Source organism: Medicago sativa, chromosome 6 (assembly GCF_051527215.1).
Source record: "Medicago sativa cultivar Bolivia chromosome 6, Bolivia_mono, whole genome shotgun sequence".
Taxonomy (NCBI): domain Eukaryota; kingdom Viridiplantae; phylum Streptophyta; class Magnoliopsida; order Fabales; family Fabaceae; genus Medicago; species Medicago sativa.
In genome coordinates, this window is record NC_140754.1 from 65876190 (window position 1) to 65892862 (window position 16673).

The window sequence follows — 16673 nt, forward strand, 5'->3', positions numbered from 1 at the left end:
GGTATGGATTCAAGGGGTTCTCATGATGGGAACGGGGAAAGCTCCGTAAGGGGATCACACGACACTGAGGGAGTCCGATGTACGTACATCGGTCATGATGGGATTGTACTCGGGGTTACTCCACCCGGGACTTTCCGTAAAATGAATCAAGATAAGAATGTTTGTTCAACGCTAACATGATGAATAATGAACTTAGATACGATTATGTATGATATGATTATGTTTACGAATGAACTCATGTATGTTATGTTAAATGCAAGTTATGACTAGGACAAGTAAATAATGTGATGCCGATGACGTACTTAGGTTTCCCTAATCGTCCGGCTTAGGATTGTGTCATGAACATGTTATATGAAGACCTCGATACGTTATCGTATCTTGGCATAGTGGTCTTAGGTTCCCTTGACCGCCATGACACATATTATGATAGTAAGCCTATATCAAGTAGGATGATTTATGACGGCTTTAGTATGCACTACCGTCTAAGCATGCAAGTCCCCACACACGTATAATCAACCGTCAGGTTGTAAAGTAGACACGTGGTGACCGTAGGTTTCCCTTGAGGTTGCCTATAGCCTAGGATTAGGTGGAACTCACTGAGACATTATGTCTCATCCCAATCCTTATTTGTTTCAGATATCAGGATGGTTTAACAAGCTAGTAGCCGGATGGATGTTTCAGCAAGTGTTCGTTCGTACCAGCTGGAGCATGGCTTGGATGTTCAAAGATGCATTTGACATATTTTAGAAAAGTTAAGTTCTATTATCATCGTACGAACGCCCTTGTTGTCTTTTATATTCATATGAAGTTTTATTGTTGTAAATAATTAATGTATCCAGTACTAAACTAATACACATGCTAGACTTTCTAGGTACGTCTAGTATGGGTGTTACATTTGGTATCAGAGCAGGTCGATTCAGACCGTGCCTTGGGTCATTAATGTTACAACTAAGGTAGTGGGACCATTGGGTTCCGGGTAAATGTTCTAGTTGTTGTTGTTAGTTGAGCCTGATCAACTCAATTTAACATTCAACGAGTAGAATGGATGCCTGAGAGCTGAATAGGACCCAGGAGGAACGAAGTATGTGATGAAGTAGTTTGATCGTGCCAAAAGGTGGCCGGTGAACTAATCAAGTAGAAGTGTGAATCCTCCGGGAATGTAAGGCATGTTAAGAAGGAACGTTCCGACAATGTCGGGTAAGATGATAGTGATACTTCATGTACCCGTAAGTGAAGAAGTTGGATATATATATATCTAAACATGACCGAAAGATTCGGTAAGAGTTGTTGTTGGAACGGGTTTATGATATTCTAGAATGTCCAAACAAGGTTACAAGGTAGTGAGAGGTCGACATATGTTGACGGAGTCAGCAGGCTCTCAGGAATAGCAAGATGTGAAGGAAATTAAAGACATGTATGCTCGGAAAGTTGCGTAAGTGGAAATGTAACGAGGTAAGTTATTCGTTGTGGATGAAGATAAGGATTCAAGATGAAGTTTTATGTTATCAGGAGTAAGGCATTGATTTTCGACGTGCCAAGAATTGTATCGAAAATGGTGGATGTTGCCATGCATATGTTATAGAATATTCTATGATGATAGGAATGAATGATGTGCATTGTATACTTGAGAATTTTATGCAATAAATGTTTTCTGAAAAGTAGAGTTGAAGAAGCTCACCGATAGCAAGCCTGGGACGAAACTTTCTGTTTTTATAAAATCTTCCCTTTCGTTCCTATGGTTTGCAATGACTATTGGGGAGATGTCTTCACCATGATCTTTTATGTGACGAAAAAAAAAATCTTTTATGATATCAAGTAACGAATGCATATCATATCCTAAGATTTCCAAGGAAAAGACATGGGAAATCATCAATGAAATCGATACGGTTTAAGGTAACTTTGGAAATTAATGTGTTAAGAGTCAAGAACGAGCCAAGATCAAGAGTATAGAAGTTCTGGTATCTAGAAGGAAGGTCACAGATGTTTATGCAAGAGGTATGAAGTAAGAAGTTAAGCGGTGCAAAGTTATGTGGAATTATGACGTAAATCTCGAACCTATGTTTTGCTTAATTGCGATGTTCATTTGCACATTCATTTGCGATGGGCATATTTGCTTGGGATTCTGCTCCTGGCAAAGCTCCTGGCAAACATCCATTTGCCAAGGTTTTTTGCATTTTGACAGGGCTTCTGCCCCTGGCAAAATGCAACATTTCTTGTAGTGCAAGCACACCTACAAAATAAAATCAAGTTTTCGCTTTTGGTACCCAAAACATTTTGGGTCCTTGAGAGTTAGCATTAGGCAAAGTGCCCTTTGGAATCCACTTCCATTTACCATTCATATCATTGTTCTTTCTTAAATTACAAATAGAGGATGTATGACCTTCTCTTCCACAATAAAAACATTTAACAAAAGGGGAACTTGATGTTTTGTTTGGGCGAAAGAATTTTCTAAAAAGTTTTTCATGATTTTTCGGATGATATCCCAAACCGGCTTTATTATAAGTTCCCTTTTGATTTCCCAAAATGATGTTCAAGTTTTCTCTTCCCATAGTGAATTTAGCAAGTGTGTTTTGCAAATCCTCAATCTTATTTTTCAAAATATTGCAATCATCACACTTCAAAATATTTTCCTTTTTATTTTCACAAGAGGTACAAGAAGATACTTCACTTACAAAAACTTGTTTCTCTTGAAGAATTACTATTTCCTTATTTAAAGTGTCAATGTTTGATTCAAGAGTGAAAATAGTTTTCTTAGAGGTAGAAACAATTTTTCTAAGCTTAGTTGACTCATCATTTAATTCTTTACAAATAGTAAATAACTCATCATAAGTTAAGTCATATTCAGATTCAATAGAGTTTACCTCATCTTCCTCATGATTTGCCATGAAACATGAATACGCTACTTCATTTTTTGATCCATTGGATGAGTTTGTATCTTTGTCATCCCAAGCGATATAAGCCTTCTTTCCTTTTGTATATCTCTTTTTACTTAAAGGACAATTGGATTTTATGGGACCCTTTTCACCACACTTGTTGCAATTTGGATTGAAGGAAGTTCTTTCATTAATTCTAGCTTTGAGAGCAAGACCTTTATTTTTCTTTTCATCTTCTTCACTATCAATGAGACGATTCAATTCAAGCTCATGTTCCTGCAATTTTCCAAACAAAGTAGCCAAAGACATAAAAGATAAATCTTTAGATTCACAAATAGCGGTCACTTTCGGTAGCCAACTTCGACTCAAGCATTTAAGAACTTTATGAATTAAATCCTCGTTATTGAAAGTTTTTCCAAGTTCTCTGAGATGATTAATTATATGGATAAATCGTTTTTGCATATCTTGGATGCTTTCTCCCGATTTCATCCTAAATAATTCAAACTCATGAGTCAATGTGTTCATTCGAGCCCTTTTGACCTCGGTAGTACCTTCATGGGTCAATTTAAGGGTGTCCCACATTTCTTTGGCGGTTGTACAATTTGATACACGATAGAATTCATCAATGCTTAATGAAGCGGTGATAATGTTCTTAGCTTTCAAATTGTATTGAACCTTTTTCTTTTCATTTTTGGTCCAAATGGATCTTGGTTTATTCACCACAACATTATTGACTAAATGAGTGGGAATAAATGGACCATTTTCAATAGCATCCCAAATATCACAATCAACTCCCTCAATGAAAATTTTCATTCTCTCTTTCCAATAACCATACCCTTCACCATTGAAAGATGGGGGACAATTTATGGAATTGTTGTTTGAAGTCATCTTGCCTCTTGAGACGATTAGTCCTTAACAAGAGTTCAAGCTCTGATGCCACTTGTTGAACAAGTGACTTCAAACACACAAGAGGGGGGTGAATTGTGTTCTTTAATAAAACGATTTAAAATAAGCACTTAAAAAATAGTTTTACCCAAATAAAATAGAGTGCTTATAAAAGGATTAAATAAATATAAAAATAGATAGGGTGAGATAAAATAAATGACAAATAAAGTAAAAGAGATAAAGGGATGAGAGAAAAGTCACAAGAAGTTTATACTAGTTCGGCCTAAAACAACAAGGCCTAGTCTAGTCCCCAAGGAAAAGCCCCTTAAGATTTTCACTGCTCAAGCTTTTAATTAGGATAAGCTGGTAACCTTTACAAATAACGAGCACTCTCCAAACAAAACAATCCTTTGTAGAAGAGTCTCTAAAACCAAGAGATATCACCTCTCTTGAAACCTTGGGATCGCACCCAATACAAATAAGAATTACAATAATTAAATAATACACCAAATGTGTAGATATAACAAATTGAAGCATAAGAACTACAAGATAAACTATGTAGTATAAAAGAGCTCTCAAGATAATAAATTAGCAAGTGTAAAAATAATGAGAGTGATGAATAATATTTTTGACAATGTTTAGTGCAAATATTAGTTGTTCTAAGAATTGTCACAAGACAGACCAATTTATAGATAAATTGGAATGAAGAAGAACACCATTTTAGCATTGTTCCAACGTTAACCAAAATCATATTTTTAATGCAAAGATACCTTGGTCAATATGCAATTAAAATTGAACTAGCCGTTTAGACACAGTAATGATATTGGCAATGTATAATCATCATACGAATGCAAAGCCAACGGTAACAAAAAGGAGATTTGATGCCAACGGTCAACTTGTATCTTTAAATGCATTAAATCCACAATCAAATATGGTTTCTTATAAAAAATTATGTTCATGCAAAAACATACTAAAAATATTTTATAATGATATGCAATTTTCCAGAATAAAATATAACTTTTCATGTAAAAATATTTTCATGCAAAATCACATTTAAATGAAAATTATCGTGAGTGTGTGATTTATTTTCATGAGAGCTTTTTCTACTACTTACATAAAAGTCCTAATACAAATAAAAATAAAATCCAAGACTTGAAAGCTTGAATCCTCTTTTCCGCTTTTTGCATAGTTGCTCTTCTAGGACTTCTTTTGTCAATCATCAAAACTTATATATTCCTGTCAAGACATATATTCACATTCTCCCCCTTTTTGATAAACATCTCTTGGAGTGATTTGCTCAATGAAAGGGTTAGTACAATAATAATCAAATAATAAAATATATGACAGAGATAAGCGCAGATTTAGCTCTCCCTCACTATATGCAAACAATTAAAATCCACTCCCCCTTAAACATGCAAATCACATAACTCTCCCCCTTTTGGAATTATCAAAAAGCGGGAAAGAAATAATCATGGCAAGGCATATATTCAAGAAAATTTAAAGCATAATCAAAAAAAGAATTAAGTGAAAAGTGTAACCCATATTTGCTTCTCTTGAATTTGCAATTTCATTTTGGAGAAGAACTTTTGATAAGCTCACCATATGATGCACAACCAATTTTGTAGTAATAATAGGAGACTTCTTTTTCTCCACCCTTTCATGTGCTTTGAATAGCCTCAATAATTGTACCAATTTTAGTTCTTGGCCTTCAAGCACACCTGCAAAATAAAATCAAGTTTTCGCTTTTGGTACCCAAAACATTTTGGGTCCTTGAGAGTTAGCATTAGGCAAAGTGCCCTTTGGAATCCACTTCCATTTACCATTCATATCATTGTTCTTTCTTAAATTACAAATAGAGGATGTATGACATTCTCTTCCACAATAAAAACATTTAACAAAAGGGGAACTTGATGTTTTGTTTGGGCGAAAGAATTTTCTAAAAAGTTTTTCATGATTTTTCGGATGATATCCCAAACCGGCTTTATTATAAGTTCCCTTTTGATTTCCCAAAATGATGTTCAAGTTTTCTCTTCCCATAGTGAATTTAGCAAGTGTGTTTTGCAAATCCTCAATCTTATTTTTCAAAATATTGCAATCATCACACTTCAAAATATTTTCCTTTTTATTTTCACAAGAGGTACAAGAAGATACTTCACTTACAAAAACTTGTTTCTCTTGAAGAATTACTATTTCCTTATTTAAAGTGTCAATGTTTGATTCAAGAGTGAAAATAGTTTTCTTAGAGGTAGAAACAATTTTTCTAAGCTTAGTTGACTCATCATTTAATTCTTTACAAATAGTAAATAACTCATCATAAGTTAAGTCATATTCAGATTCAATAGAGTTTACCTCATCTTCCTCATGATTTGCCATGAAACATGAATACGCTACTTCATTTTTTGATCCATTGGATGAGTTTGTATCTTTGTCATCCCAAGCGATATAAGCCTTCTTTCCTTTTGTATATCTCTTTTTACTTAAAGGACAATTGGATTTTATGGGACCCTTTTCACCACACTTGTTGCAATTTGGATTGAAGGAAGTTCTTTCATTAATTCTAGCTTTGAGAGCAAGACCTTTATTTTTCTTTTCATCTTCTTCACTATCAATGAGACGATTCAATTCAAGCTCATGTTCCTGCAATTTTCCAAACAAAGTAGCCAAAGACATAAAAGATAAATCTTTAGATTCACAAATAGCGGTCACTTTCGGTAGCCAACTTCGACTCAAGCATTTAAGAACTTTATGAATTAAATCCTCGTTATTGAAAGTTTTTCCAAGTTCTCTGAGATGATTAATTATATGGATAAATCGTTTTTGCATATCTTGGATGCTTTCTCCCGATTTCATCCTAAATAATTCAAACTCATGAGTCAATGTGTTCATTCGAGCCCTTTTGACCTCGGTAGTACCTTCATGGGTCAATTTAAGGGTGTCCCACATTTCTTTGGCGGTTGTACAATTTGATACACGATAGAATTCATCAATGCTTAATGAAGCGGTGATAATGTTCTTAGCTTTCAAATTGTATTGAACCTTTTTCTTTTCATTTTTGGTCCAAATGGATCTTGGTTTATTCACCACAACATTATTGACTAAATGAGTGGGAATAAATGGACCATTTTCAATAGCATCCCAAATATCACAATCAACTCCCTCAATGAAAATTTTCATTCTCTCTTTCCAATAACCATACCCTTCACCATTGAAAGATGGGGGACAATTTATGGAATTGTTGTTTGAAGTCATCTTGCCTCTTGAGACGATTAGTCCTTAACAAGAGTTCAAGCTCTGATGCCACTTGTTGAACAAGTGACTTCAAACACACAAGAGGGGGGTGAATTGTGTTCTTTAATAAAACGATTTAAAATAAGCACTTAAAAAATAGTTTTACCCAAATAAAATAGAGTGCTTATAAAAGGATTAAATAAATATAAAAATAGATAGGGTGAGATAAAATAAATGACAAATAAAGTAAAAGAGATAAAGGGATGAGAGAAAAGTCACAAGAAGTTTATACTAGTTCGGCCTAAAACAACAAGGCCTAGTCTAGTCCCCAAGGAAAAGCCCCTTAAGATTTTCACTGCTCAAGCTTTTAATTAGGATAAGCTGGTAACCTTTACAAATAACGAGCACTCTCCAAACAAAACAATCCTTTGTAGAAGAGTCTCTAAAACCAAGAGATATCACCTCTCTTGAAACCTTGGGATCGCACCCAATACAAATAAGAATTACAATAATTAAATAATACACCAAATGTGTAGATATAACAAATTGAAGCATAAGAACTACAAGATAAACTATGTAGTATAAAAGAGCTCTCAAGATAATAAATTAGCAAGTGTAAAAATAATGAGAGTGATGAATAATATTTTTGACAATGTTTAGTGCAAATATTAGTTGTTCTAAGAATTGTCACAAGACAGACCAATTTATAGATAAATTGGAATGAAGAAGAACACCATTTTAGCATTGTTCCAACGTTAACCAAAATCATATTTTTAATGCAAAGATACCTTGGTCAATATGCAATTAAAATTGAACTAGCCGTTTAGACACAGTAATGATATTGGCAATGTATAATCATCATACGAATGCAAAGCCAACGGTAACAAAAAGGAGATTTGATGCCAACGGTCAACTTGTATCTTTAAATGCATTAAATCCACAATCAAATATGGTTTCTTATAAAAAATTATGTTCATGCAAAAACATACTAAAAATATTTTATAATGATATGCAATTTTCCAGAATAAAATATAACTTTTCATGTAAAAATATTTTCATGCAAAATCACATTTAAATGAAAATTATCGTGAGTGTGTGATTTATTTTCATGAGAGCTTTTTCTACTACTTACATAAAAGTCCTAATACAAATAAAAATAAAATCCAAGACTTGAAAGCTTGAATCCTCTTTTCCGCTTTTTGCATAGTTGCTCTTCTAGGACTTCTTTTGTCAATCATCAAAACTTATATATTCCTGTCAAGACATATATTCACATTCTCCCCCTTTTTGATGATGACAAACATCTCTTGGAGTGATTTGCTCAATGAAAGGGTTAGTACAATAATAATCAAATAATAAAATATATGACAGAGATAAGCGCAGATTTAGCTCTCCCTCACTATATGCAAACAATTAAAATCCACTCCCCCTTAAACATGCAAATCACATAACTCTCCCCCTTTTGGAATTATCAAAAAGCGGGAAAGAAATAATCATGGCAAGGCATATATTCAAGAAAATTTAAAGCATAATCAAAAAAAGAATTAAGTGAAAAGTGTAACCCATATTTGCTTCTCTTGAATTTGCAATTTCATTTTGGAGAAGAACTTTTGATAAGCTCACCATATGATGCACAACCAATTTTGTAGTAATAATAGGAGACTTCTTTTTCTCCACCCTTTCATGTGCTTTGAATAGCCTCAATAATTGTACCAATTTTAGTTCTTGGCCTTCAAGCACACCTACAAAATAAAATCAAGTTTTCGCTTTTGGTACCCAAAACATTTTGGGTCCTTGAGAGTTAGCATTAGGCAAAGTGCCCTTTGGAATCCACTTCCATTTACCATTCATATCATTGTTCTTTCTTAAATTACAAATAGAGGATGTATGACCTTCTCTTCCACAATAAAAACATTTAACAAAAGGGGAACTTGATGTTTTGTTTGGGCGAAAGAATTTTCTAAAAAGTTTTTCATGATTTTTCGGATGATATCCCAAACCGGCTTTATTATAAGTTCCCTTTTGATTTCCCAAAATGATGTTCAAGTTTTCTCTTCCCATAGTGAATTTAGCAAGTGTGTTTTGCAAATCCTCAATCTTATTTTTCAAAATATTGCAATCATCACACTTCAAAATATGTTCCTTTTTATTTTCACAAGAGGTACAAGAAGATACTTCACTTACAAAAACTTGTTTCTCTTGAAGAATTACTATTTCCTTATTTAAAGTGTCAATTTTTGATTCAAGAGTGAAAATAGTTTTCTTAGAGGTAGAAACAATTTTTCTAAGCTTAGTTGACTCATCATTTAATTCTTTACAAATAGTAAATAACTCATCATAAGTTAAGTCATATTCAGATTCAATAGAGTTTACCTCATCTTCCTCATGATTTGCCATGAAACATGAATACGCTACTTCATTTTTCGATCCATTGGATGAGTTTGTATCTTTGTCATCCCAAGCGATATAAGTCTTCTTTCCTTTTGTATATCTCTTTTTACTTAAAGGACAATTGGATTTTATGGGACCCTTTTCACCACACTTGTTGCAATTTGGATTGAAGGAAGTTCTTTCATTAATTCTAGCTTTGAGAGCAAGACCTTTCTTTTTCTTTTCATCTTCTTCACTATCAATGAGACGATTCAATTCAAGCTCATGTTCCTGCAATTTTCCAAACAAAGTAGCCAAAGACATAAAAGATAAATCTTTAGATTCACAAATAGCGGTCACTTTCGGTAGCCAACTTCGACTCAAGCATTTAAGAACTTTATGAATTAAATCCTCGTTATTGAAAGTTTTTCCAAGTTCTCTGAGATGATTAATTATATGGATAAATCGTTTTTGCATATCTTGGATGCTTTCTCCCGATTTCATCCTAAATAATTCAAACTCATGAGTCAATGTGTTCATTCGAGCCCTTTTGACCTCGGTAGTACCTTCATGGGTCAATTTAAGGGTGTCCCACATTTCTTTGGCGGTTGTACAATTTGATACACGATAGAATTCATCAATGCTTAATGAAGCGGTGATAATGTTCTTAGCTTTCAAATTGTATTGAACCTTTTTCTTTTCATTTTTGGTCCAAATGGATCTTGGTTTATTCACCACAACATTATTGACTAAATGAGTGGGAATAAATGGACCATTTTCAATAGCATCCCAAATATCACAATCAACTCCCTCAATGAAAATTTTCATTCTCTCTTTCCAATAACCATACCCTTCACCATTGAAAGATGGGGGACAATTTATGGAATTGTTGTTTGAAGTCATCTTGCCTCTTGAGACGATTAGTCCTTAACAAGAGTTCAAGCTCTGATGCCACTTGTTGAACAAGTGACTTCAAACACACAAGAGGGGGGTGAATTGTGTTCTTTAATAAAACGATTTAAAATAAGCACTTAAAAAATAGTTTTACCCAAATAAAATAGAGTGCTTATAAAAGGATTAAATAAATATAAAAATAGATAGGGTGAGATAAAATAAATGACAAATAAAGTAAAAGAGATAAAGGGATGAGAGAAAAGTCACAAGAAGTTTATACTAGTTCGGCCTAAAACAACAAGGCCTAGTCTAGTCCCCAAGGAAAAGCCCCTTAAGATTTTCACTGCTCAAGCTTTTAATTAGGATAAGCTGGTAACCTTTACAAATAACGAGCACTCTCCAAACAAAACAATCCTTTGTAGAAGAGTCTCTAAAACCAAGAGATATCACCTCTCTTGAAACCTTGGGATCGCACCCAATACAAATAAGAATTACAATAATTAAATAATACACCAAATGTGTAGATATAACAAATTGAAGCATAAGAACTACAAGATAAACTATGTAGTATAAAAGAGCTCTCAAGATAATAAATTAGCAAGTGTAAAAATAATGAGAGTGATGAATAATATTTTTGACAATGTTTAGTGCAAATATTAGTTGTTCTAAGAATTGTCACAAGACAGACCAATTTATAGATAAATTGGAATGAAGAAGAACACCATTTTAGCATTGTTCCAACGTTAACCAAAATCATATTTTTAATGCAAAGATACCTTGGTCAATATGCAATTAAAATTGAACTAGCCGTTTAGACACAGTAATGATATTGGCAATGTATAATCATCATACGAATGCAAAGCCAACGGTAACAAAAAGGAGATTTGATGCCAACGGTCAACTTGTATCTTTAAATGCATTAAATCCACAATCAAATATGGTTTCTTATAAAAAATTATGTTCATGCAAAAACATACTAAAAATATTTTATAATGATATGCAATTTTCCAGAATAAAATATAACTTTTCATGTAAAAATATTTTCATGCAAAATCACATTTAAATGAAAATTATCGTGAGTGTGTGATTTATTTTCATGAGAGCTTTTTCTACTACTTACATAAAATTCCTAATACAAATAAAAATAAATCCAAGACTTGAAAGCTTGAATCCTCTTTTCCGCTTTTTGCATAGTTGCTCTTCTAGGACTTCTTTTGTCAATCATCAAAACTTATATATTCCTGTCAAGACATATATTCACATTAGATTCTTATCAATCTTCATAGCCTTCAGATCTCCTTTTTTTACTATCTGAATCAATTTAGTCTTATTGTGATTCAATTCAAGATCGTTATTTTGTGGCTAAATTTACTCCTTTCACTCGCTCCTGTATATACTCTTACATATACACTTTTCTATTCATTGAACCAATTTGCAAATAGATTCTGAAATCTCCGGACCCTTTCTCTACATCTTCTTCAGATTAAACTATTTCTCTAAGAACTTTTGTAGATTGTGAGATCTAGATTGTTAGGGTGTTATAAGACTTGTAAGATTGATTTCTCTCAATGATCTTGGTAATGGATCAAGGATCTAAAGGAAAAGAAGGCTCTTTTCACCTCCAAAGGTAATTGTGGGGGGTTGTTTCTCATCATTTCAATGTTCAAGGGGATTAAAGCGGTGGCATTGCAAAGATGAATTCTCTAAGTAGAAGTTCAAGGGATTACATGCAAGTTTGAGATTTGAAGATCTTATGGCTGTCCAAGTTTAAGAGGTCTTGAGGAATGGTTCTTGTGTGATTGCTTAGCATAAAAGATTAGGAATCGAAGGAATCTTTTGTAATCATACACTTGTAAATATTTTCACCATAGTAGAAGCTCATGATAGAGACGTTTTCTATCACGAAGACAGGACGTACCGCTAGTGAGGACGAAAAGGGGGAACCTCTATAAATCTCTATGTTCTTCTCTTCTTTATCTCTTTATATTCAACATCAATTGTGATATATGAATTTCTTTATTGAGACAATAGTAATTTGATTGTGAGTTTTGATTTCATATTAACCTAATCTCAATTTTCTAAATTGAGATCTTCAAACACTTTACTTGTTCACAATCAAACTTGGAAATTAGCTTCAACAAAATACATTCATATATCATGTGTTCAAGTTTTTAGTTTGTGTGATTTGTTATAAATTGTTTTGGTTTGAAATAATTTAGTTTTGTAATTTAGATTGTGTATTGATTGTTGAATTGTCAAATAAGAATCATTAATAAATTTCTTATTTATAGTTAAATTCTTATTTCTATACATTGTTTTAATCTTATCATCGTATTCAAGCTATAAATCCAATAGTCATCATTGCATTTTAAAGGTTTTCGAACTCACACTTTCACAAACATTTTTTATCCGAAAAAGCTATTCACATCCTCTAACTTTCTCTTGTAATCGTCGTATAGACTAACACGAGGCACATCTTATGTTTAGGAAAATGATTGGTAGACCACTCACATTTTCATACCACCCATACACCCCCACATATTTGAGAGGAGAGAGATGGGTGAAAGGGAAGAAAGACAAAGTGTTTGTGAGATCTAGGCCACATGTCACATGTTTATGTGGAGGTTTAAGTGTGTATGCCACCTATGAGTGTGCATGTATCACCACTCTTATGTTTAATGGTACTTATTGTTTTTTGAGGAATGTTAGCAATACTCTCTTTTGAACACTCTCTCTAATATTCACTCTTTTATTAGTTCAAATCATTGTGAGTCTACACTTTGGAATTAGAACCCACACAAAGTGGTGGGACATACATGTATTTCATCCAATAAAAGAGTAAGTGCTAAAGAGGGTGTTCAAAAGTGAGTGTTGCTAGCATTCCTCTTGTTTTTTTAATATATTTCTTTTGTCTTCTTCTAAAATATATTCTTCTTATAAAAGGGAGTATTATTATTATAAAAATAAAACCCGCATGACATTCTCGATTACTTTTCACTCTTCTGGTTAAAAAAGCACACACATGTGCATATTTTGAGAAGTCCCCATGCAATCCTCCTTGTGATGTGTTCGAATCGAATTTTGAGTCATTCTACTTTTGAAATTGAAAAACCTTGATGGCTTTATTCTAACAATAAAAGGCTTGTTAAATTTAAAAATATGGAAAACTGGTCAAAATAAATCAAAAACGTAAAATTAATAAACAAAATTATTGTAGTTTAAACACTTTAATTAAGCATATATGCTTTTTGCCTCTGGCTTTGCTAACATCTATCTTATTTAATAGTTCAAATTTCAGTCTTCAAGATTATATCGTTAAGAATATGAAAGCTATCTATTGAACAAAAATGTGAAAAGAGTGTTCTATTTATTTCTTATTGTTGCACCATACGATTCCATTAATATTATGAAGTTAGTACCTTAATTTTTTTTTCAAATACTTTAAAAAGAAATTGGAAATGATATTTTTATAAAAATATGAAAGAAATATTGTCGACAACTTAAAAGAAATTATTGTTTTTTCAAAAACAATCAAGAGAATCTACACTTCTCGAAAGTTTATTATATTTTTAATACATTATATATTCAAACGTTTATCTATCTATTTAATGTATTTTCCTTAAAAAAGAAATATTTAATGTATTTAGTTGGAACGAAACGACGTATTTAACAAGAAAGTGGTCAATATTCTAAACCAGGGCCGTCTTAACAAATTCATAGGCCCAATTTTAGTTTTATAAGGGATTCAAAGGAAATTAAATTATGGGCCCCCAAAAAAATTAAATAAGTCATTTTAATAAAAAAATTATTAAAAATTACACTTTAAGTCATTTTAATAAAAAAAATTTAAAAATTACACTTACATTACACTTACTTTAATGGGACTTGAACCCATCCATGATCTCTCACTCAATAAAACTATCCTATCTCTCACTCAATAAAACTATCCTAGCCACTGAAGCACGCTGAAAAGATTGAAACAATATGCTTTTAATAGATATATAACCATTATTTAGTGTCTTAAATATAAAAAAAAAAAAAAAAAATATTTTGGGCCCCAAAAAATTGGAGGCCCGGTGCCCTAGCCCAGCCTCGACGGCCTATGGGCCGGCCCTGTTCTAAACATATACTCTCTCCGTTTCAAAATGAGTGTCACTTTAGCCAATTACACACAGATTAAGGAATGGAATAAAGTAGTCAAATGTCATAGCAATTTTACCAAATTATCCTAATCAACTATTGGTTTGTTTTTCATTAAAGAAAAAATAATACTTTAGAAGTAGTGTAACATAATATTAATTGAAGGGTACAATTGAAAAGAAAAAGTTATTATTGCATTGAAAACCGAAAGTGACATTCATTTTGAAACAATTTTTTTTTGCTAAAGCGACACTCATTTTGAAACGGAGGGAGTATAGTGGACCGTATTAAAAGTTTATCTTGCTCTTGGTTTATTTTCTTAAACCGGTGGATCAATATCCACTTTCTTATAAAAATTTATATTTATTCAATATATTATTATAATAACTAATATTAATTATTTCTTTCAAAAAAACACTAATATTAATTATTAATTGTTATTGCATTTGTTTCCAATAACTAATATTTATTAATAGAAAGAATGTAATACGATTAGAAGAATATTTGTGTATTAGATATTATAGAATTTTAACATTCTTTAGAGTCTCCTTTAAAAAAAAAATTCTTTAGAATAACATAAATTAAAGGGTGGATTCTAGGGTGAGGGTTCAATCAAGTCCCTCACCGGTGGAGCATGAAAAATATACCATCAGATTTAATCAAAGGTTCATATTTGCTAAAAATAAAAAGAAGAAAATCTACACATTCCCACACACAATCCATGTATCTCCCCGTTAGTTTCCATGGATGCTCTAAAAGGATTGGAAGATGAACAAAATTGAAGTATGTTCATTTTGTTTATATTCATGAATAAATTGATAAGATCTGATGATATATTTGGATTAGAACTGCACCACATACAATTTCTCTTTTTAAAAATACCGTGATCGTCGTCAAACAAATCAAGCTTCGTTGACGATGAAAAGGAGTGTTTCATTTTTATTCCATCGTGTAAAGAGCATAATAATATTAAGGGTGCATGAATGGTGTCAGTCATGCAGCAAAATTGTTAGCTAACTTTCCCATTTGTGGGTGGGAAGAGTCAGCACTCTTTTCAGTTGTCACAATCTTTAGTCCACAATTTGTACATTGTGCACACGAAATATTTAACTTTATAATATTGTTCATTCGTGTGCATAAAGGGATGTAGATAACAATGGCAACAGTCCTTTAAAAAAAAAAAACAATGGCAACAGTAGAACCCCCTTTACCCGCTTCGTTATCCAAAACCTTCGCTCATACAAGTCTTGCTTTTCACAAATTTTAGATAAATATTTTTTTATTAAAAATAAACTATATTCATCATTCAAATTGATAACATACATCGGTACAATACAAATTCACTAAAAGCAAAAAACATGAACATGTAAACAAACTCACAAGATCAATGTTAACAACATAAATCGACATTGCTGATGCGAGGACATTTGTTAATATATTGAAAACAATTTTGTGATGTTTTTGTTTGGCATCAGGTCTTAAGGTTAATTTTGCCAAAAGTAGTATATTGGGGTGAATATTCATTCCGATTTCTTTAACCTCGTCGAGGTTTCCTCCATTGCAGGATTGGTTCCATCCCGTTCATCTATTCGGGCCATGCGGTAGGCGCCAACCCTAGGAAAGAGAGAACTTGGGAGCCGTTAATTCAACAAATTTCAAATAGGTTTGGATCTTGGCGTAATGAGTTTGTTAGTTTAGGAGGGAGAGTGGTGCTAATCGATTTGATTTTGAATTCAATTCCCATTTTCTATCTGTCCTTTATGAAGTCACCTTCAAGGGTTTGGAAGAGGGTTGTGAGGATCTAGAGGCGATTCCTTTGGGGGGTCGAGGGTGCTAAGAAAATCCCTTGGGTCTGTTGGGTAGAGGTGTGTAGGCCAAAAAAGAATGGTGGGTTAAGGATTAGGGACTTGATGTGGGTGAATAAAGCTATGCTAGGTAAGTGGCGGTAGAGGTTTCTTGTTGGAGGAGCTGGGTTGTGGAAGGATATTCTTAGTGCACGCTACGGTGCAGATTTGGTTGGGTCCACTAGGGGCAGGAGAGTGAGGGGTCTCGGGCCTGCCTCTGCCTGGTGGAAAGGTGTTTCGTTGTCTTAGCCTAAGGTGGTGCCTAAAAATGATTGGTTCTCGGATGGAATTATCTCAGTAACTAAAGATGGGGCTCAAACCGTGTTTTAGGATGATGTGTGTGTGAGGCATGTCTCACTGAGGGAGAGATTTCCTAGACTTTTTCAGATCTATACCCATCAATCTTCTTTTGTAAGGTATATGTGATCTTAGGTAGGTG

At 33.0% G+C, this 16673-nt stretch overlaps 3 protein-coding genes across 3 annotated transcripts; all 3 read right to left on the minus strand.

Moving 5' to 3' along the window:
• Nucleotides 1-2243: 2243 nt before the first annotated feature.
• Nucleotides 2244-3761, minus strand: LOC146916409 (uncharacterized). Its single transcript, XM_085721623.1, has one exon. It carries the CDS (start codon nucleotides 3759-3761, stop codon nucleotides 2244-2246), a length of 1518 nt encoding a protein of 505 aa, XP_085577749.1.
• Nucleotides 3762-5489: 1728 nt separating this feature from the next.
• Nucleotides 5490-7007, minus strand: LOC146916410 (uncharacterized). Its single transcript, XM_085721624.1, has one exon. The coding sequence runs from the start codon at nucleotides 7005-7007 to the stop codon at nucleotides 5490-5492; it is 1518 nt and encodes a 505-aa protein (XP_085577750.1).
• Nucleotides 7008-8741: 1734 nt separating this feature from the next.
• On the minus strand, nucleotides 8742-10259 carry LOC146916411 (uncharacterized). The gene has a single exon (XM_085721625.1). It carries the CDS (start codon nucleotides 10257-10259, stop codon nucleotides 8742-8744), a length of 1518 nt encoding a protein of 505 aa, XP_085577751.1.
• Nucleotides 10260-16673: the final 6414 nt, after the last annotated feature.